This window comes from Hemibagrus wyckioides, linkage group LG05 (assembly GCF_019097595.1).
Source record: "Hemibagrus wyckioides isolate EC202008001 linkage group LG05, SWU_Hwy_1.0, whole genome shotgun sequence".
Classification (NCBI taxonomy): Eukaryota; Metazoa; Chordata; class Actinopteri; order Siluriformes; family Bagridae; genus Hemibagrus; species Hemibagrus wyckioides.
The window spans coordinates 24,603,527-24,631,418 of NC_080714.1; the positions used below are offsets into that span (position 1 = coordinate 24,603,527).

Below are 27,892 nucleotides of genomic sequence, written 5' to 3' on the forward strand. Positions count from 1 at the left end.
TTCAGCATCCTTGGTACCATGAGGCAACTCTTCTGTGATTGGGCTGCCATTTGTTTCCCATTTCCAATTATGTATATATATATATATATATATATATATAAAAAACAACACAAGTGTCCTTCACAACACTTCAGCACTTTACCTTGAAATATAATCATCAAAAATCTTATGTGAAACCATTTAATATCTTAACCTTTACCAGGAGTCATCCATCACTGTGAAAAACCCCAATGCTGTTATTCAGCACCTCTTAGCGAAGAAACCTTATTAACAAATGGCACCGTGATCACAGAATCATCCATGTTCAGCAACACATAAAACTTCGCAGATATCAGACCCTCCCTCTTGATCGTGATCTTCAGCAGAACAGGATTGCCTGATCCTGACCATCGAAAGAAGAAAGTGTTCGGGTTTGGATGTTTTCCCTCCGTCAGAGATGCAGAGAGAAGAGCAGCACACGCTTTCCCTGTGCTGCATTATTGAGGCTGAGTGTTGGGTTCGCTCAGGCATGTCTACATGCTGAATCATTTACATCGCTACTCATGTCAGCCCTTATCCCGTGTGATGGCGTCTTCGGCTTCTGCAGACCCCGCCCCTCTTTTTCTTTCCTTCAGTAGTTCCTTTTTTTGCTCTCCGTTTGGTTCCCCACCTTGGATCTCTTCCCAGGTTTTAAAAGCAGTGGTATGTTTTCACGAGTCTTGTTGCTTTCCTGGACCGGGCCAACAAGCTTCCTTCTGGAGACTTCCTTCACAGTAAAAACAGAGTGTGTGGTGTAGTGAGAGATTATTTTCAGGAAACAAGAAACTAAATAAAATCACTGTATCGTTATATTGAAGTGTGATGCGCTCATGCATCTGGGGCGGAAGCCAGACGGTGGTACGAGGGGTGATAGCATGAATTTGACATTTAATCAGTCAGTGTACGATGTACCATGTATTAATAGCACTGCTTTATGAGTGTCAGTGAAAATGTTTTAAAAAATAATATGCTCTTAATAAGGGAACTGACATCTTATAAAACCTTTGCTTTCCTCCTCCTACACTTCACCGGCTGTCATCTTGATAGCCCCGAGCTTAGAGCGCAACAAGCTTGATTTTTATCAGAAAAGTCTTGCTTCTGAACAAAGCAGCTGTTACAATACAACCATAAAGATTACTGTTAAACATTATTACAGAGCAGTTCCTGGGCAAAACAAGTTGAAGAGAATCAGCTGCGCAGAACCGGTATTACGTTAATCATCCATGAGGAAGGATTTGGAACAGGAAAATGGGTTAAAAAACTCCTGAATTATATCATCTGTATGCCGTAAAAGAAACCCTTTTTGCTCTGTGCATGGGAATTATGATTAGCAAATATTTCAAGGCAGAAATGTGCCACTGACCTCCAACAGAACGGATTAGCTCTGTATTGAATAGCCGGCTTATCGGGGTGATCCAGTTCACTGTCGGATCCCGGGCCAGTCAAAACAAATGAAGCTTACAAAGTAAACTCTGGACCAAAGCCCTCGAGCGGTGCGAAGAACAAAATCAATTACGAGGTCTTCTTTTGGTCTCAAGATCAACGCCACAATGTAATAGACAAAATAAAACATTGTGTGTGGAAACTGAGGGGGGAAAAAAAATATTTAGTTCAAACACACACACACACACACAAAGACCAGCCCTTAAAAGGTGCTGATTGTTCAAACGCCTAACTCGGATAAATGAAGACTGAGGAAGAGCACTATATGGTTATGTGAGTAGTCCTGCAACCTCAAAGGATCAGAGACCTTCAACTTTTATAACACAATATTTACAATTAGAAGACACTGGCCTTAATGAAACCTAGTCTGGCATTAAATGTTAAATCAGTCAGTCATGAAATTAAAACAGGAGGAAAGCACATGGGGAGGGGAGGATGAAGTCACGTCATCTTCCCTCTCTACTGCGGACACAAAATTAACCCATTTTCTAGCAGGCTAATGGAGACGGGGCGCCTGGAGTAATGACTATAATCTCCGCGATCTGGAAAAGGTTCTTATAGGGCAAAAGGTGAGAGCATACCTCATCAAAGAGGCTGTGTGTGAGTGTGTGTGTGTGTGAGAGAGAGAGAGAGAGAGAGAGAGAGAGAGAGAGGACTGAATCTACATGGGAAATGAGTATCGACACAACACTAAGGGTCCAAGAAGGTTAGTCAGGGTCCATGTGCTGAGATTCACACAAAGAACTTTCCTGGAATATTTCCCAGTAACTTTGTGCTGGTGTAACTACTTATTTATTAGGATTTATTTATTTATTTATTTATTATAGAGGTATTCAAGCAAGTTGCTGGGAAAAGGGAATGCTTAATTAAGCATATTAAACAGAATTAAACACTCAGATAGTACTGAAATTCTTGTATCGCACTGTAGGGTAGAGAAAAAGTACGACTTCGAATAAAGTAAAACACTAAACAGAAACTTCTGGTTACTGCTGTGGAACGGAAAGAGCTTAGTGTATGATATATGAAACAAGGCAAAAAATAAATAAACAAATAAATAAATCAAGAACAGGCAGGAGTTAAAGGTTAGAAGACAAGGAGGAAAAATGCAAAAGCTCAAATCCCAGTGTGCTTCCTGCTCTGATGTGTTTGCTGAGAAAAACAGGCAGTCCCTGGCTGACCGGTTCCGAACCTGGTGTGGTCTTCAGCTACTTCCAAGGGTCAGCATGTTGGTTGTAAAGCGTGGTTCTCTCAAATTAGTCAAATTCTCCTCTGAACTTTCTCATCAACAAGGTGTTTCCATTTGAAGAAGTGCTGCCCAATGGCTGATTTTGTAGTTAATCAGATGGTCAGGGGTTCGAGCCCCAGCACTGTTGGCCCCTTGAGCAATCCCTTAACCCTCTCTGCTCCAGGGGCTCTCTTTCATGGCTGACCCTGTGCTCTGCCCTCAACTTCCTAACAACCTGGGATATGTGAAGAAACGAATGCTGTACTGTATATCCCCAATTTCCGAAATATTCAGACCAGTCAGTGTGGACATGGTATCAGATTTATTTTTTTCTTCCTCTGTTCTGATGTTTGGTGTGAACTGAAGCTCCTGAGCTGTGTCTTCATGATTTAATGTGTTGTTCTGCTGCCACATGATTGGCTAATTCTTAAAAGCACCCAATAAGCGAAACAAACAAAGGCACCAAATTCCCTGGTTGTTAAACCGACAAAATATTTTACATTTACATTTCTAGCATTTGTCAGACGCCCTTATCCAGAGCGACTTACATTTTTATCTCATTTCATACGTCTCAGCACTGAAGGTTAAAGTCCTTGCTCACAGGCCCAGCAGTGGTAGTTTGGCGGACCTGGGATTCAAACTCACAACCTTCCGCCCAACCACTAAGTGACCACATCCACTGCAAATTTTTGTTTTTCGCCTCATTGTATTCACCGCTACATCGAACAAGATCGTCCCATTAATGACCGACTTGTCTAAAAGAAAGCACCACCAACCATTACATATACAAATATCCCGGATCTGAATATTCCTATGCATTTTCCTTTTCTTGGAATATACATGTACAACTCTGTATAATCATCAGTTTAAACCTTTACAGATACCGCTACACGTAACGCACGGCTGATTAAAGCAGCCGTCTGCAAAAAAGAAACTCCTTGACAGCATCTCAAACACTTTCCTCTCAGCTGATCATGTGTATAAGACAACCCCTCCGCCTGCATCTGCTCGCTGAAAAGCTCCTGCTGCGGTGAAGCAGAGGCTCCTGAACTGTTCGGAGGTGTAGAAGAGGATGCGATGCTTTTTAAGAGCTACCCCTTTGCGTGCAGTGCAGCCCGGACTCCGTGACTAGAGGCCAGGTGATATTATTGAGCTTGAGTGCCTACTCACGCACAAGCAAGTCACACTGTCGTAAACAGACTCCAGTGATGAATTATGAGTCTCTCTGCCCGGTTCCAGATCGAAAAACTGGGTCATTCCGTGTCAGAGGGGGTTTCAAGCCATTGCTTTTGGGACTGTTTACCAAAAATTCACCTGAATGCTTCGGGAGGATTGCTAGATAAATGGAAAAGAAAATCTCCATCAGTTTTCCTAGTGAGGAAAATAAGATACATGGACTACTCCACAAAGAACTGGATTTTTCTGCTTTTATAAATCCACTGTTGCGACCTGATTAGATGTTAAAAATCTATTTTTGTACCTACCGTTTAATTTTTTTCCCCAATCCTTTATATAGTAATACCTTTTCTTTTGGTAGAAAAATAAAATATGGAATAAGGTTGTTATATCAAGGCTACACTGTTTTTGCTCCCAAAGTTAATTATCACGACACATACTGTGCGCTCTGATTACTTTCTTAAGTACTGTGAATATGTGCAGAATAAAACACTTAGGAGCACGGCGTTATAGGAAAATCATCAACAAGCAGTGGGGTGGTGCGATGACGTAGACGTACAGCATGCGATGAAGTGTTCGCAGCAATTTTCCAGCATACACCGAGACTTCCTCGTCCTTTCGTAAGGGGTTTCTGACCCTGGGAAAAAATCCTGAGTTTACAACTAAATGAGTGGGTCTCATGGGAATTGGAGTAATTAAATGTTAACGTGTTTCCGGATTGGACCGTAAGCCTGGTCGTGTAATTGTGTATGAAGCGAGGCTGAAAGCAAATAAGGCGAGACGTCCCAGCAGGGCCGCTACACTAACGGGGCATCAATCTCTCTATGAATCCATCAACCTACCTGACCGGATACTACTTCGGCAACACCGTCTTCGGTTTTCCCGTCCGACAGCTGTTAGAGCTGATTATTTTCAATCAGGCACTGATTTAGTACATTAACTCACCAGCACACACTTAATCTGAGCATCTGCACCCTCTCAGTATGGTGGTTTTCTAATCAGCACAGAAGTGACCAAAAAAGAGAGAGAGAGAGAGAGAGAGAGAGAGAAAGGAGAGAACGCAACATTCATCCTTGAAGTCGATTTTCATTACAGTAATGTTCATTTGGCCTGGGAGAAAAGGGCATCAAGGCAGACAGATAACACAGAAGGGCAAGAGCTGATGCTAATCTGAGCAAAGTGCAAAGACGCTACAGGGGGGGATCTTTAACCACTGAGTACTGTTCAGGTCAAAGGGAGTCATTTTTATATATTTTTCGCTTCAAGTGGAGTCATTTGTTCTCAAACTTTATGTGCTTGGCTGATTCTCTCTCTCTCTCTCTCTCTCTCTCCAAAATTGCCCTTTAGGTACATGCACACCTCCATATTTCTATTACACATATAACGTTTGATTTATTTTGATCCAAGAATGAAATAGATGAGAGAGAACGTAGTGCCATATCACTTGACACCAATTTCCTCCATGTATAATTTGCGCTCATACCTGATTACATGTGTGCATCTGTCTCACCTGTCTCACCTACCTAACCCGATATAAACGGCAGCTCTATTACCAAGCAGCAAACCGAACACAAGGGTTAAATAGCAACTTTAGAAAGAAAGAAAAAAAATCATCGCGGAACATCTTCAAAAGACCCTGCAGCTTAGACCACAGACTGATCACTCCTTCTCTTCTCCATTTTTCATTTTCCAGACTACTGCGTCGAATCAGATCCATGAATAATGCAGGGCCATACCGAAAAAAAAAAAAAAAAAAGCAGAATTATAAATAACGACTGCAAAACATTTATATAGAAATCAGACGAGGAAGAAGAACCAGGATGAGTTCAAAGAGCACCGAAAGACAACTGACTATTTATACTAGCTGCTTACATGGAGTGTAAATTTACAGAAGTTGGAGCACAGCCCAAATGTAGATGGTGTCTGCAAAAGGTCAATAAAAATTAGAGATACAGAGCAGCAGACTGAGCTGGCGTATGTTTTTGTGGTACTCGCAAATACTGATAGTGCTGCTTAGTGTTACGCAAATCGGGGATGTCTGGAACATTTTATTTAGGTTAGGTGTTTTATCTAAGCCCAAAGTGTTCTCATTAGCATGATCGCTTCACTGCTCCACGCTTACAAACACTGATGTGTACGAAAAAGATGATATTTCATCAGGTTTCTTATTTTGTAGCAAGATGCTGTAGCTCTTCCTTTGTCACTTCACGGTATCTGTTTAATTACCGTGCAACATACACTGACCAGGCATAACATTATGACCACCTGCCTAATATTGTGTTGGTCCTCCATTTGCTGCTAAAACAGCCCTGACCCGTCATGCACTGTGTATTCTGACACCTTTCTATCAGAACCAGCATTAACTTCTTCAGCAATTTGAGCAACAGTAGCTCGTCTGTTGGATCGGATCACACGGGCCAGCCTTCGTCCCCCACGTGCATCACTGAGCCTTGGCCTCCCATGACCCTGTCTCCGGTTCACCCCTGTTCCTTCCTTTGCCCACTTTGGATAGATACTGACCACTGCAGACCGGGAACACCCCACAAGAGCTGCAGTTTTGGAGATGCTCTGATCCAGTGGTCTAGCCATCACAATTTGGTCCTTCGTCAAACTCGCTCAAATCCTTACTCCTGCCCATTTTTCCTGCTTCTAACATCAACTTTGAGGACAAAATGTTCACTTGCTGCCTAATATATCCCACCCACTAACAGGTGCCATGATGAGGAGATCATCAGAGTTATTCACTTCACCTGGTCATAATGTTATACCTGATCGGTGTATATCTTGTGCAATATCTCAAGGTACTGTATGATGAGAGCATGTTATCCAAGTAAATGAGAAATGTATCAGATCAAAATTGATACCTGTATCAGTAACGAAGCATCCCTAATTAAAACACATCCGAACTACTTCAAGCAGGACTAAAATGAAGAAGCATCAAGTGTCAGAGGAAACTGTAGATCATTTAAGAAATACCTAGTTACAGAAGCCAATATAAGATTACATAGACTGTGTAACATAATGACAGCTTTTTATTTCATGCCCCACTGGCCACCGGTTGTTCTCATGATAAGTAATAATTAAAAAAAGGAATTGAGGCATGACTAACAGCTGACCAAAACTGCAAACACGGCAGTGTTACGGCTCAGGACAAAGCAAATAAGCCCGGGGCCAAAAAACACAAACTGAGAGCTGCTGAGCCTCTTACCTCGCCTGCTGTCCATGACGTAAGTCTCTATGATGGCACTCTTCTTGCAGATGTCATCGGCCATAGAGGAGCAGCTGACCTCCAAGTGTTTCACCTTGACGCAAAAACAAACAGCACATGGTCTATACGGGTCCCTGGACGCACCAGGAGACATGACAAACGGTTTAAACTAAATGGATGTGGCAGGTTAAAAGAAAAACATCATGAGGTTTATGGCTTTCATAGAAAAAATAAATTGCATGCTAAAGTCACGGGGTTTTAACCGATATTGATTAGTGACCCAAAGATGCAGTCCAAAGGGTGTGTCTAATCTCAGATATTACATCCAACCTAAAACAGGACTTTGACTTGATGCTTTAAAGCCTGTATCTCAACAATAAGTGCATGGGTTTGTCGGTTTAGTATTATGTACTTTTAACGTATTGCAATGTTCGTTTTTACACCAAAAGCATTATGGTCCCCAAATATCAGTGCTACATTCTGAGCTTATATTTCCGAGCACTATACTGCCAAAAGTTTTGGGACGTCTACCTTTACATGCACATTAATGTAATATGGAAAAGCTTTCCACAAGGTTTAGGAGAGTGCTTATGGGAATTTTTGCCCATTCCCCTAGAAGTGCATTTGTGAGGTCAGGCACTGATGTTGGATGAGAAGGCCTGGCTCACAGGCTCATCCCAAAGGTGTTCTATCGCGTTGAGGACAGGACAGTCAAGTTCCTCCACACCAAGCTCGCTCATCCATGTCTTTATGGACCTTGCTTTGTGCACTGGTGTGCAGTCATGTTGGAACAGGAAGGGGTCATCCCCAAACTGTTCCCACAAAGTCGGGAGCATGAAATTATCCATAATGTCTCGGTATGGTGAAGCATTAAGAGTTCCTTTCACTGGAACTAAGGGGTCAAGCCCCAACCGCTGAATTCACTGATTTGAAGGGGTGTCCCAAAGCTTTTGGCAATATAGTGTACGAACCGAACCACTGTATGAACCGAAAAGCTACTTAAGTCAATGAGATTTTTATTTGTACGTCCTGTGGCATGTCAGAACGTTTGGATTTTAAGCAATGCCAGATCGTATAGTAATTCAGTAAGCTCCGATCGCTCTTGTTTAATTCCTAGTAGAGCCTGAGAGCCGCTGCTGATCGACGTCCCAAACCATCGGCTGCTCAGCGCAGAAAAATTTCCAAAACCTAAAAACCGGCACATAACTGTGGTGCTCTTAGGCACTTCTGATACAGTAGCCATCATTACCCTCATGATTAATCTCAGTCACTTCACACTCTAGATATAACATTTTTGCCCTGGATAGAAAAGTAATCAATACAATACTCAGCCAGAATGCAGGGGAGGAGTCAAAGGTCATACCTTCTCCTCCAGCAGCCATTTTTCCTGCTGCACCTCGGCCAGCCTCTGGAAGAGTTCGTTGACCTCGTCGTCGGAAAGATCGGCTGGTCTTTGGGATTGAGGACTGCTAGTGTTGGACTACAGGCAGAGAAACAAAAACAAGACAAAAACAACGATCACTTCCCCTGTTCACGGCTCGCTGTGGAATTCAGATTACTTCAGGGTTTCGCGAAGATTTCGGCCAAGCACTCACAAATGGACATTATGAAATTTCTGCGACCCCAAGCCTTGACCACTCGACATTTTTATTCGGTATTTATAATTTACGACTTAGAAATCCATATGCTATAAATATTTCAGTGCATGTTCGGGTTTCTTGACTTCTTCTGTTCCACCGAGTCAGAGTCCCTCCATATTTTCAAGAATCTTAGCAGAGGCAGATGGACTGAGGGAGAAATTTGTCCGTTTTTATTAATGAACTCCTACGCTAGTGCAGTGCCTTAGGAAAAAATAAATAAACAGACTGTACACCCATCATAATTAAAAAAAGAGAGAAAGAGCGGCATAAAATCTGTCTTTATCGTTAGAGTGATAATAATCATATAAATAGTAGCAATGTTAATTAATATCTGGAAAATAAAAATTTATATTAAACAAAGAGAAGATTACTGATTCCTTTTACGACATAATACGTTTTTGACATAACAGAACAAACAGAATTTACAATAAATATAGAATTTACCTATAGAATTTAAGGGAATATATATAGAAAATCGATATATATGAATATACACTACGTTTATTATTAATTCAGTGGGAGTTAAAGGAATCCTAAACGCCCCTCGTCCTCGCCCTGGTTTAGCCCGTGGAGCGCTGAAATTGAGATGTGGAACAAGGCACAACGTAAACACTCGAGTACATGGCCACTTAGCACCTTCCATCTGTCCATCCATCTGTCCATGTGGAAAACTTCGCAGTATGCAAACACGGCACCGGGAAACGCAGATGTCCTGCTAAAACGACTGGAAAATCCTGCATTTATCTTCAGACTGCGGCTCGAACCGAGCTGGAACGGGTTCAGCGCGGCTGACTTGCTCACGACGGGCTCAGGAGGGAAAGCGTTCGATAAACATGAAGCAGGTATTCTCCCTGCTGTAATCACTTCTCGGTGAAGACACTTCTGAAATTTTGTGCTTGTGCTGCTCGTGGCTACTATTCTTTCTGGCCGGTTTCAGGAACCGGAAGGTCAGTCTGTCCCTGAGACTCGGAGCCGTCCCTTGTGATCCTTGCTCTTTTCCCCTGAGTCTTATCTTCTCTCCGGCTTATTAAACAAGCTTCTTTTACTGAAGGACAAAGACGATTCGGCTTAAATTAAGACTGCTTTATTCCCACTTTGGTTTGGTTTTGTAAAAGAAGAGCAGTAAGGAAATAAAAGTGCTAACAACTTTCGCTGGGGTTTATGTGATCTACACGCCGTACGCTGTATTTACGGTCTAATCAAATGCTTGCTGATAGAGTTTATTTATAAAGTGGAGTATTTATAGTTACTACAGTATCCAGGAGGATATTATTAGCTGCCTATGAGCTCAGGGAGCTGCAAATAGAAAGAGTTGTCCATGGCAACAGAGCGAGATGGATGCGAGACCTGATTAGTGTGTGTGTGTTTTAGAGTTTGCTTTCTCACCCCTGTTCCAGAAAGGATGTGAAAAATGCATCGTGTCCACACGCAGTTTGTACGCTTTAAATCAGCGCTCATAATAATCAATACATGTCGTCAGAAAGAGCCTCAGCGGTTTATCAGTGGCCTTTTTTCCACCACAGGTATATATCGCAACTGGTTGGGTCATCTACTGTATTAGCCATTTAAAATAAACGCCAGCACTATATCTGTTCGGAAATGATATTGTGCGATATCTTGATTCCGATTGGTCAGATGATGAGAGACAAATCACAGGCTTCTGCTAAGGAGTTTGTTCTAATGTTATTGTTTCTATAGTGACCGCTCACACAGGTGACCTCTCCACATAAACTGGAGCTAATAATAAACGGATGAATAAAAACCTGTTACTATTTTACAAAAGAAAAATGTCTCGTCTTTGATAGATGACAAAGTTTTCTTTCAGGAGAAATTTATGTAGCGTTCATGGAAGAAGATGCTGCTTTTCTTGAGTAACAGCCAGCAAAGCCTACCTACTGGGGGAAAAAACCACAGTTTGAGGGAGGGAGGGAGGGAGGGAGGGAAGGAAGGAAGGAAAACAAAGAAGGAAAGAAGGAAGGAAAACAAAGAAGGAAAGAATACAAGGAGGAAAAACATTAAAGAAAGGAAAACAAGAAAAGAAGGACGCAAGAAAGGAAAACAAGAAAAGAAGGAAGCAGGGAAGAAGAAACAGAAAAGAATGGCAAAAAGAATACAAAGAAATCACAATAGAAAAAAGGAAGGAAGAAATAAACAGAAAAAAGAAAATCACAATAGGTAGGTAGGAAGGTAGGAAGGAGGGAGGGAAGGAAGGAAGGAAAACAAGAACAGAAGGAAGGAAGGAAAGAACGATGCAAGGAAGGAAAATAAGTAAAGAACGAAAGAAAAGAATAGAATGAAATCACAACAGAAAGGAAAGAAGGAAGAAAACACAGGAAAAAAAGGAAGGATGAAAGGAAAAAGTTAGAAAAACAAGTAAATCAGGAGAACTGCTGTGAAGAGCAGATCTGTTCTGTGATTTGAGTTGCTGTAATTAAAACGTTACCCTGAGGGCTGCTGATATAGTGTTCACAAACCAAACAGGGAACAACTACATTCTCTTAATGAAAAAATAAATAAATAAATAGATTTGATATTCAGTTCAGTCTATTTGCATAGCACTTTAATTAATGGACACGGTCTCAGAGCTGCTTTACAGAACATAAGAAACCTAGTACAAAAAGTTGCAGATTAATAACAGACTTATATTTACATGTATTTGTATTAACCCCTAATGAGCAAGACTGATGTGTGTCTTTGAACATGACAGGTGTGTGTGTGTGTGTGTGTGTGTCCTGTCCCTCTGAAAACCCTCTGACAAACACAATCTCAGAAATACCTTATTGGTGGCCGGCGCCGATGCTCCTTCCTTCATCATCTCTCTGTAGCTGAAGGAAGAGACGCTGCTGCTGTCTCCGGTCTGCTGCGTCCGACACGGAGAACTGATTTCGGACAACACCAGCTCCTCCAGACCTGCAAACAAAAACACACACATCACATAAACATCCATCCCCTTTCACACTAATTGAGCCAATGCTCTCTTCTAGCTTAAGAAAGCAACCGATAAACACCATAATGCTGATGGAGAAATTATGTAAACGTCTATAATAATAAGCTCATGATGCACTCGGTTCTAATCGGTTTAGGTGTGGTTTTGGTTTGCGCTGCTGTGCAAGGAGCCACAAAGTTAGTGTTACCTGATATTCATCCAGAATTGTGATCATATGCGATCAATAAAGATTTCACAGGGCCGCTGAAGAAAAGCTGTCAAAGCTGAAAATCCCGAAAAGAACTGCAAAATCATTTCTAAAGGCTAAAGAATAGAGTTTGTTTACATGTGGTCGACTTCAGACTGAGAAAAATCTAAGCAAGGGCTCGTCAAAGCATGTTTAACAAGCGAGGAATTGAAAACATTCACCTGGGAAAGTCTTATAACATCACAAATCAGACGGGTTTCTTCCTTCAAAAACCTTTTTAACATGACTGGATGTCCACCACATTCTCACACGGTGGTCAGCGCCGACACGGCTAACACGGCCGGATCGCTCGGCACTTCCACGCTCAACTCCACACAGATACAAACACACTGCAGCACAGAGCAGCCCCGAGACCGCTCAGAGCAACAGCAGCAACAAAGCTAACAGAGCTGAAAGATCAGAGCAGAGCAGATTTCACTGCCATCTACAAAAAAGACATGAAGCAACTGATCAGACGCTTCACACATGGAAGATCATGACCAGGGAAAAATCGATCACTCAAAAGCAAATCTGATCAAAAACCAAATATAACCAACATCCAGAAATACAGACTGAAGGAGGAGGAAAACAAAGATGCAAAAAAAATGAGGAAGGAAGAGAAGGAAGGAAGAGAAGGGAGGAAGAGAAGGAAAAGAAGGGAGGGAGGGGAGGGAAGGAAGGAAGGAAGGAAGAGAAGGGAGGAAGGGAAAGGAGAGGAAAGGAAAGGAAAGGAAAGGAAAGGAAAGGAAAGGAAAGGAGAGGAAAGGAGAGGAAAGGAAAGGAAAGGAAAGGAAAGGAAAGGAAAGGAAAGGAAAGGAAAGGAAGGTGTAAGCAGTAACTCTACAGGTATTATAAAACAGATCAGAAGCAGGATGTGACTGTGGCAAAAGGATATTCTCATTTGTTATTTCTTCCTTTAACAAAAATTCTCATTAAAGGTGGAATTCTTCCCTGAAGGACTGCTGCTGTTATTAAAGAGTCAGGAAGTGTATCCAAGCATTAAGAACACTAATGACACATGCAACAATTTATTTATTTTGCTTGTGACATTTTTAGACAAATGAAACACAAATTTTACATTTTGCTAAAATGAACAGAGTAAATAAATTAATTAAATAAAAAAAAAAACCACCACATCCCAAAGCCCTAACTTTATTCCAGTTGTGAAATCACCCGACCGGCCTCTGAGACAGATTTCCAGTATTACACAAAAAAAGTGGCTCCTGACCACAGACTGGACTGATTAACAGATAGGGTCAGTAAGCCTCGAGATAATTGCCAAGAGATTCGCATACTTCTTCCTTTAATTACCTTAAGTGTTTAAACCTTCTGTTCAATAACAGTTTTTTTTTTTACACAAAAGTATGCAGCTGAGCTAAGTCACGCCAGTGCAAGTGTTAAACTACAGAGGTACACGGCGTACGGCGGGAACGATCCATTTGCTAATAAAAAAAATAAAGCTAAAACATCTGCATTACTGAATTAGCATAAACAGGATCTCTGTTGCACTTTATAGACAATAATTGGCAAGTGAACGAGGTACTTAAATGCTACGTCAACCAAACTACTGCCAAGCATTTGATCACATAAAATACCCGGCAGTCAGAAGGCTCAACAGTGTGTGTGTGTGTGTGTGTGTGTGTGTGTGTGTTAGATAAAAGAAAGAAGCCAAGGTGCAAATGCAGTGTACGTTCGTGATAAATGTAGAGGTTGTAAAAAATTTGCAGTAATTTGCAAGTACACAAAGATAACAGAGAAACAGGATGTTTTGGACAAACGGCTTTCATCAGTTACACAAGCAGCTGCATGCCCCACACACACACACACACACACACACACACACACACACACACACACACTTACATTTATAAAAGAATGAAATGTTACACTTTATTGTTATATTTAATGTTACGGATCATTTAGGAAACAAGCTTTGACTTCAAGTTATAAACTTCCTGTCCCTCACCAGCCTCTCATATTCATCTCTTCAAGCCAATAAGACAAAATGCAGCTTGTCATGTTACTGATAAACTGTGAAGTCCTCTGTCCTGAAGACTTTCCCCGCGGCGAACAATTTCATCACAACAGCCTTTTCCCTCAAAGTGCTGGTGCAGTCTCCATCCTTAAGCGTTATATACTGCGATGATTCGGCGCTGTCCTTTGTTCAAGCTTGAATTACGTGACAAGTCCATTTTATTTTAGTTTAGCTACTATAGAATGCTGTGATTCATTATCATCAGAGCCAAGGCAGAAAGGGTCAGGAAGACTCCCCTGTGGGGGAAAAACTCCTGACTTTTACAAAGCACCGATACTGGAGACTCCTTCCATAAATGTTAAACAAACATCTTAAGTTGTCTTTATTTGTCACATATACATTACTGCACAGAGAAATTCCTTCTTCAAATATCCCATGGAAGATCATGACCAGGGAAAAATCAACCACTCAAAAGCAAGTCTGATCAAACTTCTAATCACGTCTGATCAAAAACCAAATGTAACCAACATCCAGAAACACAGACAGGAAGGAGGAGGAAAACAAAGTGAAGAATGAAGAAGGAAGGAAGGAAGGCATGCAAGGAAGTGTGTTGTGGGCCTTGCTCAAGGGTCCAACGGTGGCAGCCTGGCAGTGCTGGGGCTTGAACCCTGATCTTCCGGTCAATGAACCAGAGCCATAACCACTTGAGCTACCACTATAGCTTTCACCATGGCAACAGATATTCTTTGTTTAATAACAATACCCATTTATTGCTTCCCATACACTCATTATGTATTAAATAGGTTCAGTGTATGAGTTGTTACTATAGAAACATTACTGGAACACACAAATGACTGACCAATCAGATTTGAGAATTTAACAGCTCTATGGTGTTGCAGACAGACTGGCTAATACTAATATATAAATAATAAAATATTATATAATGTCATGGTCTGGTCAAGCAAGCACTAAGTGTTACTTCCTTTAAGGTGTGTGTGTGTGTGTGTGTGTGTAAAAGGAAAGTCATAGACCATTTTGATTTTTCCCCCTACTTTAAAATGTCTGATTCTAAACTTTCTGTAGAGCAACCATTAAACATTTACAGCCATTTAAATAATGGATGCTTCAAAAGAGGAGAGCACTGGCCTCACCAAAATCCTACAGAAAGCAAATCTGCCTACGCTGTGGCAAATTTCTAGATGGGGGGTACCATTAAATATTTACACCTCCTGCCCCTCCCTGATAACGATGCTGAGGGGATGGCGAGGAGGAGAGGAATATCCCCTGAAGGACTAATCGTTTTAAGACACCGACAGTGGACGAACTGCAGTTTCTTGCAGTATCCTGGGGCAATCTGGAGACTGCTGCAGAACCAGAGGTCCGTCGGGACCGGAGGATCAAAACTGGATCTGATCCGAGTCCTCAAATAAACACAACCCATACAACGCTGTACAACATAAAACCACACACGGCCTGCAACACCTCCTGGACCTCAGAAGTAGGAAGGCGGAGCTACAAACTGACCTCGAGGTACAAAGTGAAGAGAAAACCATGAACACCTCCATATTCCATCTATTTTAAGCAACAAGCTGGCCAGTTAACTGTTCGATCTATCAAACTGTATAATCACTGTTATAGATGGAACAACATGTGCTGAATTTCTGAGTTGAGAAGGTGCTTTATTTGTTCTTCCTGGTCGTAGCTCAGGAACTAGAAGTCGCTTCGGCGGAAATCTCAGACTGCGCCGCTTTGAGTAGGTACTTGACAAATTCGAGATGTACTTCTGTCATTTGCTCTACTATGATTAGCTACTATCTAAAGGATGACCAAGCGCCAACAGTGGTATCTCATTTAAGTGGGATCTAAAACTACAAGACTGTATAGATCTCAGGCCACCTCTAAGCAAAGCCTAGTAGAGTTTGAAGATTCACACTTTCACACTTTGCCCCAAGGTACAAGGGCAAACCAGACCTACCGGCATTTCTGTCGTCAGACGTTCCTGGCAAAACTGAAGCAGACGGAACAGAAAACAACCCAAAAGTAAACATTTATACAGGTTCTAAACTAACTATATATGCAAATAAGTGACAAATTGGTTTAAAGCCACACTGGGATAATTGGGATCATTTCTAAAAACGATTTCACTTGAGAGTCATGTGATCAGAGACTGCAGTTCACTGTAATATCCTGTGATATTCACAATTTGTAATAACTGAGTCAGAAAAGCTTAAAGCTATACAGTATGTTATAATACAAGAGAGCAACTCTGCATTACATGAACCGCTACAGGAATAGTATCATTACTTCATTTCTGTTTGGTGTTCTAACGCTTTCTCAGTCTAGATTTAAAACCGTTCAACTCTCTCTCTCTCTCTCACACACACACACACACACACACACACGTCTACACCTGAGCTTCGTTTAATATCTGCAGCATCTGTCTGCAGAGGTTGCGAGGCAGTTTTCCTCCACTGTCTTATTTATGTGCAGTGTTGCATATTCACTTACCTGTACTAAATCTTTAATGCTGCATGCACAAGACATTTCCTAAAGCAGCTCAGCACATCAGTGAGGATGGCCAACTATCCAAGCCCACTCGCCCTGCCCTCACATCCCCTTCACCCCCATCCTCCCTACCCCACCCCAACCCAACCCTGACTGCATTCATTCCAACACCGGAAAAACTTTCCATGTAATATTTATGGAATGAAGACAGGAGAAGGAGCAGGACAGGGAGCTTGCCTGTACATGTGAGACTTCTTATGGTCAAGCGAAGCCAACCAGAGCGAGTTTATGAATTTTATTACATTTTTTTCAGTCAGTGAAAGCTGTTTGTAAAGAGTGAACCCACGATACCAACATTGTCTTCGGCATGCGTTCAAAAGCTAGATGATTTTTCGGGCGTTTTTTGGTTGACAGATTGGTGGTGTGGGTGGTCTATACTATTTTTAGCCCAAGCTTGGTGGCACGACTTCCTGTGAGGACCCTTGACATGGAATGCTTGGCTTGGGGTCAGTTCTTTGTAAGCAGCCATATAGACTACATACGCTTCGTATTGGTCATATTTTTGGGTGGCTGGAACGGATTATCTGCATTTACATTATTTCTCAAGGGAAAATCCGTTTCGCAATACAGATTTTCACCTTAAGAACTCCAGAACCAATTAAATTCATATGCCGAGGTTCCACTGTATATAAATAATGTGATTTTTACCTTTCCTTGTGGACCTTATTGTGGAATCAGCATTTCAGGGTCAGTGCAGTACGGTGAAGGTTACCTTTCAGGACTACACTTTCATGTTAATTGTTATAGTCTTCATGTGATGTACAACGGACAAAGAAGATATTCTACAGCTTTGTACAAGCAACGGCCTTGAATGAAGGGTTTAACCTGAAAACACTCGGGTTACTTATCACTGTTGATCACTGTTGAGTAAACAAAAGTAAAGTAACACCGATATATTATGCACATGTAGGCATATAAAATCAATCTGCGGTTCGGAAAGACTTTGTCTGTGGAAATATACCTGCGGTGGTAGAGAATTGATCCTGGTTTGAACTCTAATACATGGGTTAAGTGTTACATCACGCTGAAAGTGCAGTGTGGAGACTTTTCTCATCCGGGAGGCTGTGTAGCACAGCTTACCTGTCCTGGTCTTGGAGTTGGTCAGGATTTCCTGTAGCCTTTCCTGCAACTTGTCGGCTCTTTTGCGCTCCAGATGGAGCTGCCGCTTCAAGTCTTTCAGCTGTAAAGAGAAAGAGAGAGAGAGAGAGAGAGAGAGAGAGAGAGAGAGAGTTATACAAACATTCATTATTTAAAAATAGATTCGCATTTGCATTTAGTGTAGGAACATATTCCAAATGCTAAAGCAGCAGAAGGTACAGCGCTACATCTGTCACGAGTCCTTCAATGAGCCGGAACTTCGATGCGAAAGCTTTGCTAACGGCCCTTTTCTTTTAAATATATTCTTTGGAAAAAATGCATGCCATCATAAAAACCAGTAGAAATTGGCATCTTTGAATAAAATGCACATTCATAAGAATGCAATCCAAAACACAAGACTAACGCTAAAAACCGGAGTCTCTGCATAGCGATGTAATGAGTACCGACTGTATCTCATTAGTTAGACCGCTAGTCTGCTGTTTAGAGAAGAGTAAAAGGCAAACTGGCCATCACCTGTGTTTTAATTCACTTTCTGGGAATCCAGAGAGATGGAAAGACCTGACTCATCGCCTATTGTCCTGTCTCCGGCATGAGAGAGTAAGAGTGAGTGTTTATGTTCGTGAGACAGAGAGAGATTGTAGGAGAGATGGAGAGACGGCCACTTACCGCTGAACTGCCTTTCTTCTCCAGAATCCGCTGTTCATCTACAGTGTCTCTAATCTCCTGCAAAACACACACACACACAGAAGAAAGGTTAGTCATAATTGACCATGTAATGGCTAAACAGAAAACCACTTTTGCTGCTGAAATGTTAAATCCCCAGAGATTTTGGTAACAGATTTAAGTCTCACACACACACAAAGTCCTAATTTTGGATTGGATCAAGGAACACATTCTTTATAAGAGGCTTCAGGTTTGTACACAGATCCACGCTCGACTGATTTAAAGTTCCAGGAACTAAAATCATGTCAGTGAAACATTCATCATTTCATCCATCTGACCCATAAGAGTAAAGCACAGGTCAGGTATATTTGGTATATTTTATATATTTTTATATAATGAAACCCATTCATTTCAAAAAGCAATGAAAATAAAATACAAAATGTTATTGTTCTTTTTCTTTCGGCTGCTCCCTGTTCAGGGTCGCCACAGCGGATCATTTGGTCAGCATGTTTCGATTTGTCACAGGTTTTACACCGGATACCCTTCCTGACGCAACCCAACCATTTTATCCGGGCTTGGGACCGGCACTGAGAGTTAATTCCACAGTGGCTGGGTCAGCTCCATGGCTGGGAATCAAACCGGGCCTCGGCAATGAGAGCACGGGATCCTGTCGCTGGACCACCAGAAGGCCCAATAAAATAAAGTGGAATAAATTAATACATCTATAAAAGAATAAAAAGAATTAAAAGAAACAAACGGGACAAAAACAGAAGACCTTGGAGCTTAAATATAATTGTATATGAATATATAAATGTAAGGAATAAAACACTTTTATTATGGAAAATAATCAGCCGGTCAACGTAAGCAGGGTTTACTGTTAACACCCCGAGCCTGATTATTTTCTTATAAAAGCATGTCCTGAAACGTTTTACTCTTCTTATATTACAGCAATTTGCCAACTATTACAGGAGGACACATTTACAGTTATGCTTAATGGTGTGGAAGTAAACATAACTGTGTCCACAAAACAACTTCCTGTTATCACTTGCATTACAGCACCTATAAAGAGTCATTCTCTCACTCTCTCTCAACCTTAATAGGAACGGCTCTGACCGATTTGGTCAACATAGCGTGGAAAAATCTGTCTACTTCGTCCCCACGACCTCACCTCATGAATGTTAAATGCAGTGAGGATCGTGAGGAGGTTAAATGATGCCTGCAGCAAATCCTGCGAGTTTCATACCAACGAAGAGATTCACCTTTGAACTGTCCTCTTAAATGATATTGTGACCGAGCATCAGCTACAATTTGCTTGTTATATACTAGGACTTTCAGAGAATTCAAGGCTCCTGAAATCTGCCATCACATGGAGCCACCATGAGGAAGACTGAAGCAAGGCCGCCCTCGAACCACATGAAGACGGACCTTCATAGAAGACCTACGAGCATTTTCATGTCACGCGATGAGGTCGAAGATGCCGTGAAAAAACAAACTTGTCGGAGGTCACTCGCTCCAAATGAGCTGGACGACAGGAGGAACTAAGTCTAAGATACTCTTACACTGGAAACACACGTTTTCTCAACCTGTTTATATGGTCTCCAAAGTCTCTAAAGTTTAATTTTATCAGTAGAATTAACATAAATTTCTGTTGTCCAAGAACATTAATAAACATCTTCTGACCAATCAGAATCCAGCATTCAACAGCACTATAGGATAAAATCTAAACAATTTCACTGCCAGTACCTGTTTGAGTTTAGCGATGGTGTTATTGAGCTCCTCTCTCTCCTTGTCCATGGTGCTGATCTGCTGTTTCACGGCCTCCATCTCTTTCGATTTCTCCTACACACATCCATAAACATAAACAAATCAACACTAAGAGTAAACAAACACCTCTGGCTTACTAAATTCGAACACAACAGATTTGTGTAATCTGGTTACTACATGTGTTTTCTGTAATGAAACATTTCCACGGTTAGAGCATACACACAAGTTACAAGTCAAATGATCCCAAATGCAGATTAGACGTGTTTGGTGTCCGATCCATTTTTCCTTCTTTTCAGTTTCGAGGTAGACTCATAGACGTTTGTCTCATTTTTTTAAATACATGTACACTCGCCTTAAACATCAGCCTCAAACCATATTCTCTACATTTAAGGCATTTAGCTTATACACTGATCAGGCATAACATTATGACCACCTGCCTAATATTGTGTTGGTCCCTCCTCTGGTCTTTTTGCTGCCAAAACAGCCCTGACCCAGCGAGTCATGGACTCCACGAGATCCCTGATGGTGTGCTGTGGTATCTGGCACCAAGATCTTAGCATCAGATCCTCCATGGGCCACACCTTGCAACTTACAGGATACTTTTGACAGATACTGACCACTGCAGACCGGGAACACCCCACAAAGAGCTACAGTTTTGGAGATGCTCTGATCCAGTCGTCTAGCCATCACAATTCATCAAACACGCTCAAATCCTTACTCCTGCCCGTTGTTCCTGCTTCTAACACATCGACTTTGAGGACAAAATGTTCACTTGCTGCCTAATATATCCCACCCACTAACAGGTGCCATGATGAGGAGATCATCAGTCTTATTCACTTCACCTCTCACTGCTCATAATGTTATGCCTGATCTGTGTATGGCTTATCGGGGTACCTTTAGCCAGAGCAAGTTACAGAAGTGCTTTGAAATCTCTATCAATAAATATATCCTGATAGGTTTACTAAGTCATGAACTCAAAGGGAGCATGGTGCAGTGGATGCTGGTCAGTCTTTGGCTTTGTAGGTAAGCATCAGTGTTTTCAATCTGAAGTGGTGCAGCTACAGAAAGCCAGTGGAGGTGATGTTGCAAAAGGGGTGGATGAGTTGCTCAGAGGCTGATCTTCCAGGAGTGAGTTGCAGCAGTCCAGTATTGAAACGACAAAGGACTGACCAAGCAACAAGGGACTGGGTGGGCTGTGCGGATAGAAATAGCTGAATTCTTCTGATGAAAAGTCCACATTAGCAGATTAGCAATGTGGGAGAAAAGGAACATATATATAAAATGATATCCTGCAGGTCTGGTTCAGGACACAGTGTGACTTATGGTCATCTGCATTTAAAATTAAAAAAAAAAAAACTTTCACAGTGTCCTTAGAGGTTACAGCAAATACGGCTTCAGGATATCACCATTTACAGGCTATTTTATTACTGTGGTTTTATGACTGCAGTTAAGCTACACTGCTAAGGACAAAAATAAATAAATAATCAGTGCAATAAATGTACAAAATAATAAATCTGGGTATCATATTACCTCATTTAAGCACATACCATTTGGACAACCTAGTTGCTTGGGTGAAATTGTTGATTCTGGCTCTGAGAGATGTACAGTGACCGGTCATGTCTGCTGCAGCATTTGGGAGGATTTTCTAGGTCGATATCGCATGAAAGTGCCTCTGAGAGCTGACACCTCTGAAGGCTCTAAGCTGAGCAGAGCTGAGTGGGTTTGGATACTGACATGCAACCCACAGCAATGAACATGCTCTTCTGCACGGCGCCGATCATGACGAAATGCACTATGCCGCAGTGAAAGGAGTTTGTTTCATTTTTATTTCGCTTTAAAGGACAACACAAATAACTCCCGGAGTGGGCAGAAGTTTGGGGGGTGGGTTTAGGGGGTTGAGAGTTCAGACGTTCTACATTTAATCCTAACAGTAATGTGAGAGTTAGAGTAAGAACGGAAAAGGAAGAATTTTGAAAAATAGAAAGCATCATCTAGTCCGGAATAAAGTGCATTCAGCCTGCTTTCTTTAACGTCTCTCTCGCTTGTGTTTTATCCATCATCCATCAGAGGTCAATGTCATTAGAATAGTCTGATGGCAGTGTTTCTCTCCATCCCTTAGGAATCCCACCTAGCTCCAATTTAAAGACTCATCCCTAATGGAAAGTTAAAAAACCCAAAAACACCAAACACGTCATGTGGTATCGACCCCTATATGCTTCCGTCACCTAACCCTCACCAGAAAAAGTCCAAAGCGAACAAAACTTTTGACAGCAAAGCCGTACTAAATAGGCACACACAGGTTATATAAGCTCTGCATAACCGTTCTCTGGGGAGTTTGTGGGTTTTTAAGAATACCTGATCTCTAACAGGATTCAAACAAGTAGGCATCCATATAGAACTTTACTCACAACGTTATGTGCTGTAGGTCAAGGCTCTCCCTCTTTTTTAGCTTTGAGTTTAAAAAAGAGTACTGAACATGAGACATGCACATATAAACACATGAACAGAAACTTTACCTCAAGCTGGAGGGCTTGTTCTCTCTGCAGTCTCTCGATCTCCTCTCTGTGTTCCAGTCTGTTCTTCTCTACAGTCTCCTGTTCACACACACCAATACACACAATTTTATTGGTTTTTTTGTTTTGTTTTTTGTACTACCACTCTATAAAAACCGTTAACAAGTTCACAAGAAACAAAAGAATAGTAAAATCAAAAGTTTTCGCGGATGACCTAAAATAAAAAAACAACAACACTGACATCAAGTGGTCAGGCTGATTATGAAGGATTCTTAGAAAGTGCAGGAATAAAACCGTAATGTAGTGATGATCCTACTGTATAATACAAAAACACACACACACACAGTACCTCAGCCTCTTTGAGACTGCGCTCAAACCATCCCTTGGCTCCCTCCATGGCCTGCATTTGAGCCTGCAGCTCTTCCAAACTCTGCTGCAGACCCTCCAGCTCTTTAGTGCGAGCCTACAACACAAAGCATTGTCTCAAACACACACACACCTTTCTATATTTCTCTTTCATATATATATCTTTAAAGCAATAAATCTAGAGTTTGTGAAGGTAAATTCACTATTATATACACACAGACTCAGGTACTTTACACTAGAACAATAGTCTTTATGTTGTTATTGACTGACAGCATGTCAATCTTCTATTTATAACTATTATTTCTTCTCTCTCCGACCTTCTCCTCTCGAAGCTGGGCACGGATCTCCTCCTCCGTACGGCTCTTCTCTTCGTGAAGGCCCCGGAGCTCTCTCTCGTAGCGCGCCCGGATGCCCAGCACCTCTTTCTCGTGTTGGAGTCGCACGTCGCTGACCTCCTCTTTGTGTCTGGACTTCTCCTGCGCCATCTCGATGGCCAGCTCGTCCAGCATGGCTTTGCGCTTGTCTGCTGTCTGCCGCGGTGACAAGAGGACAGTCAGGAGACGCACGAACACAACAAAGACATGCCGATAATGCCAATAACGATACAGCCTCCTGGCATCGGTGTGGCCAATTAGCAAACTTTAAGCTAAGCTTGTCAATAATGCAGTCGATTACGTTTAATTAATTGAGGAAGCCAAAGTTCTTGATCATGATTCACGAAACATTGCTCTGATGCTTTTGTGGGGAAAACATAGGAAATGAATGCAAAATGAATCGCTTATAATGGAGCTCTTGTACATGCAAACTTTCTGCTTATTTTATATGATTGTAATATTTAGTCAATATTTTTTAAATATTTAAAAGGCTGCAGGGAAAATAACTTAAAAAAAAAAAAAGGGTAGCCCATTAGCGCTAATTACTGGTCATGCATCAACCTCGCTAGCACTGGTCCAACTATAAAAATGCTCTCATTTTCACTCCCAGAGAACACATCATGTGATAAGATCGAATTAACAAAGCTGATGAATTTCATCCAGAGGCAATAAGCAGCTTCTACCATCTGGCTTCTTTCTGTTATTTCAGCTAGAAAATGGTATAGCTTAGGAAAAATACCATACTGGGGCTGTTCCTCAAAACACAGTAGACATACACAACAAGGCTTTAACAAGGCAATAAAAACATCCACTGAGCATCAGTCCTGCAAATAGATATGCGATGTCTGTCCAGACTCCGACTCTTACTGGGTAATATTTTTTGTTTTCTGCACCATCCTGTGTAAACCCTAGAGACTGTGGTGTGTACACAGATCAGGCATAACATTATGAGCAGTGACCGGTGAAGTGAAGAACACTGATGATCTCCTCATCATGGCACCTGTTAGTGGGTGGGATATATTAGGCAGCAAGTCCTCAAAGTTGATGTGTTAGAAGCAGGAAAAATGGGCAAGCGTAAGGATTTGAGCGAGTTTGACCAAGGGCCAAATTGTGATGGCTAGACCACTGGATCATCTCCAAAACTTGTGGGGTGTTCCCGGTCTGCAGTGGTCAGTATCTATCAAAAGTATCCTGTTGCAAAATAGACAACTTAAAGGATCTGCTGCTAACATCTTGGTGCCAGCACACCTTCCAGGAGTCCAGGCCTCGACAGGTCAGAACTGTTTTGGCAGCAAAAGGGGGACCAACAAAATATTAGGCAGGCGGTCATAATGTTATGCCTGATCTGCAATTTATCCATACTCGAACTATACATGGAAATGAACTGAAGATCTTGACCTAGAGCTGCATAATTCAGTGCATCTGCCATGTGATTGGCTGACTGGAGCATTAATGAATGAGTAGGTGTACAAGTTCTCCTATTTGTTATCTCAAAAACAATTCATAGTTTTGCAAATAGCTTTTAAGAACTTGACATGAAGCTCCCACATAAAGCTTGATGAGGATTTAGGAATTTAAAAGATAAAAAAATAAAATCCTTTTCCTGGTCACTGCAGTAATGCACACGTGTTATGTTATGGCGGTCATGTCTAGAATAGTCAGGCCAGGTTTTCATTCGGAGTGAAGCTTCAATTCGGGAAGCACTTATTAGATCTTTCTGGAAACACAGAAAGGCATTAGTGTATCTAAGGCACGCGAAAGCATCATTACACTGTCGTCTCCTGCTGCAAAGAAGCAGCGCTTTAATCTAAATGAAAATCTCTGTTAATAAATAAGTCAAACGCCAACGCACTCGTTTTGGTCTGAAAACAACAGCATCTTGAGGTTAACAGAAATAATTACAAAAAAAGAGGGTATGCAAGTTGAATACCTTTCTGGCTTCCTCTAGATCTTGCTGTAGTTTATCCTTCTCCAAACCCAGCTCAGAGATCTGCTCCAAAAGTCTACCACTGGCTCGGTTTGACTCCTGCAAAGAACAAAACACACACACACACACACGACAGATGAGTGTTCACTCTAAATTTAGACTGTACAGCCACTTCGATTAAATTCACAACCCACAGGTAGCTTTCTTTCTCAAAGAACACATGCCTTTATTATTTTAGCCTTTTGTCGAAATCAGACTCGGATTGTTTTCCTTACTTTTGATTAATAAGGCGATAGAAGGTTCGAGCTTGCCAGGACACAAGCAGTCTACTGTAAGTACTCTTTGATAGTGTGATTGATACCATGGCTGGGATGAGTAGATAGAATAAAAGCTAACCCTGGCTGGTTGTACAGTAAGAGAAAGCCAGGTCTGGTCCCAGAGAGCTACACTGTGGTTGTTGTGCTCAGACATCAGAACCCAACCCCTGTGTGCGGTGGTTTGTAATGTGGTTGGTTTATGAAGACCTGTAGCTGAGAGCTGAGGTCATCTCTCTGTGCCAGTAAGCTCTCCTGCTCACTGCGTCTCTGCTGCAGCTCCACATTCAACGCCATGTTCTGCTCCCTGAGGAGATTCAGCTCCTGAGTCTTCACTGTCTGGATCTGTGACGCGCACACACACACACACACACACACACACACACACACATCAGTGTTATATCATTACATAAGGTCTGTGGCAACAATTACCAGTTTTTCACAGAGTGCATTTATATGACTGAATTCTCAGACACTTGGAAATGGATCATTTAATCAGTAAAATATCAATAATAATGGGAATGGACAATGGAATGGACTCTGTTTTAAGAGTTTAAACAGATTAGGAGATGACAAGAAAATATTTGCACACACCGATCAGGCATATCATTATGACCACCCGACTAATATTGTGTTGGCCCCCCTCTTGCTGCCAAAACAGCCCTGACCCCGTCGAGGCCTGGACTCCACTAGATCCCTGAAACTGTGCTGTGGCATCTGGCACCTGACAGATCCTTTAAGTCCTGTAAGTTGCAACGTACAGGACACTTTTGATAGATACTGACCACTGCAGACCAGGAACACCCGACAAGAGCTGCAGTTTTGGAGATGCTCTGATCCAGTGGTCTAGACATGACAATTTGGCCCTTCATCAAACTCGCTCAAATCCTTTCGCTTGCCCATTTTTCCTGCTTCTAACACATCGACTTTGAGGACAAAATGTTCACTTGCTGCCAAATATATCCCACCCACTAACAGGTGCCATGATGAGGAGATCATCAGTGTTATTCACTTCACCTCTCAGTGGTCATAATGTTACGCCTGATCGGTGTATTTTTGAGTATATACTCATGTCCTGCACAAATGATCCATATTTGAGTTGTTTTATTTGCCATCTATTACAATGTGCCTTATACCATTCTACTGGCTTAATGGTAATAGAAAAGTTGAAATTAAATACTAGCTACGAACATCATGTCAATATTATAGTCACTGCACGTTTTTGATTCTTTTGTATAAACCGAATGACATCTTAAAAGTTAGCAGGAAATGGGGAAATTTCTATTATTATTTTCTATTTCTGACTCCATACAATACATTAACAATATCATCTAATTGAACTTCTTTCCCCGGGAGATGAACAACTCTGAGCACACTCTCAGAGCTGTCATATCGTAATTACCGCAATGAAGACAGTGTTACGACAACGATGACAGTAATGATCGTTATAGAAGTGAGATGTCGATGGAAACGGATGGCTATCATCGCTGGAATATGGATGGTGCTCGTCGAGCTGTACCTGTTCTAGGGCAGCTAGGTTAGTCCTGAGAGCCTCGTTCTCAGTCAGCATGCCCTCCACCTGCTCCTGACTGACCGCGCTCTGACACGCTACCTGCAGCTCCACCGAACACCACGCACAGCCACGGAGAGAGGGGGAGAAAGAGAGACAGAGAGAGAGAGAGAGAAAGAGATAAGAAAAACAGAAAGGTGAAATTTGAGTGATGAGCTGTGAAGAATACCAGATTCGGGGAGGTGATGCAAGGCTAAGACAAAAAGTAAGGGATAAAAACAGAAAAGCCAAAGAAAGCAGGAGAGCTTAGAAGTCGAACAGAGAGAGGTCCAAACCTCAAACAAAAAGTAGAGATAAAGCAGAGGCCAGCTCTTCTTGTTAATCAGTTCACGCTGCCCATCACAGCCAGGCCTTTAATTAAGATCCGTGCCCTCGCCGAGGAAAAGAGCGACAGCGACCATGCCGGGTATTTAGGCAGACAGAGTCCGAGCAGCATCCTAAAGAAATCTGCAGCCCTAACAAGCAGGCCAATAAGCCTCACAGCCACACTAATCTTTAATAATTCAGGTAATCTTTAACGCAATCATTTATTAAAACCCAATTAAAACACACAGGCCTCCAGATAATGTGAGAAGTTTACAAACTTTCATTTCAGAACTCTAATAAAACAGCTGTCTGAATCACAGCACGCCATCAGCCAGACAGTAAAGCAGACAGTTTCGTCTCCTATGCTGTGTTCATATGATAATGGCAGACAGCAGACGGCAAAACGGATGTTTTTCAGTGGAGCAGAAATCACTGTTGTGTGTGTGTTCTACTTTTTCCTCTGATCCAAGTGGTGGAATAAATAAATGCATGCGAAAGTATGAACCCATTATGATATCACCACGGCTGACAATCCTATTTTAAGGCAATAAAAGTGGACGTCATTTAGAATTTG

General features: G+C 41.7%; 1 protein-coding gene across 3 annotated transcripts in view; it reads right to left on the reverse strand.

Annotated features, from left to right (window-relative positions):
• Positions 1-27,892, reverse strand: part of gripap1 (GRIP1 associated protein 1) — a 58,847-nt gene that overhangs the window by 17,563 nt on the left and 13,392 nt on the right. Inside the window, exons 15-26 of one of the 3 annotated variants that reach the window (XM_058389410.1) lie at positions 26,962-27,054; positions 25,653-25,787; positions 25,132-25,227; positions 23,145-23,357; positions 22,811-22,924; positions 22,465-22,542; positions 19,928-20,023; positions 18,188-18,244; positions 17,504-17,603; positions 11,487-11,620; positions 8,434-8,550; positions 7,071-7,164 (exon numbers count right to left, since the gene is read on the reverse strand). In XM_058389410.1, the coding sequence (XP_058245393.1) occupies positions 7,071-7,164; positions 8,434-8,550; positions 11,487-11,620; positions 17,504-17,603; positions 18,188-18,244; positions 19,928-20,023; positions 22,465-22,542; positions 22,811-22,924; positions 23,145-23,357; positions 25,132-25,227; positions 25,653-25,787; positions 26,962-27,054 (1,327 nt within the window). Of the gene's footprint in view, positions 1-7,070; positions 7,165-8,433; positions 8,551-11,486; positions 11,621-17,503; positions 17,604-18,187; positions 18,245-19,927; positions 20,024-22,464; positions 22,543-22,810; positions 22,925-23,144; positions 23,358-25,131; positions 25,228-25,652; positions 25,788-26,961; positions 27,061-27,892 lie in introns of all 3 variants that reach the window. The other 2 variants (XM_058389409.1, XM_058389411.1) reach the window with 2 other exon arrangements.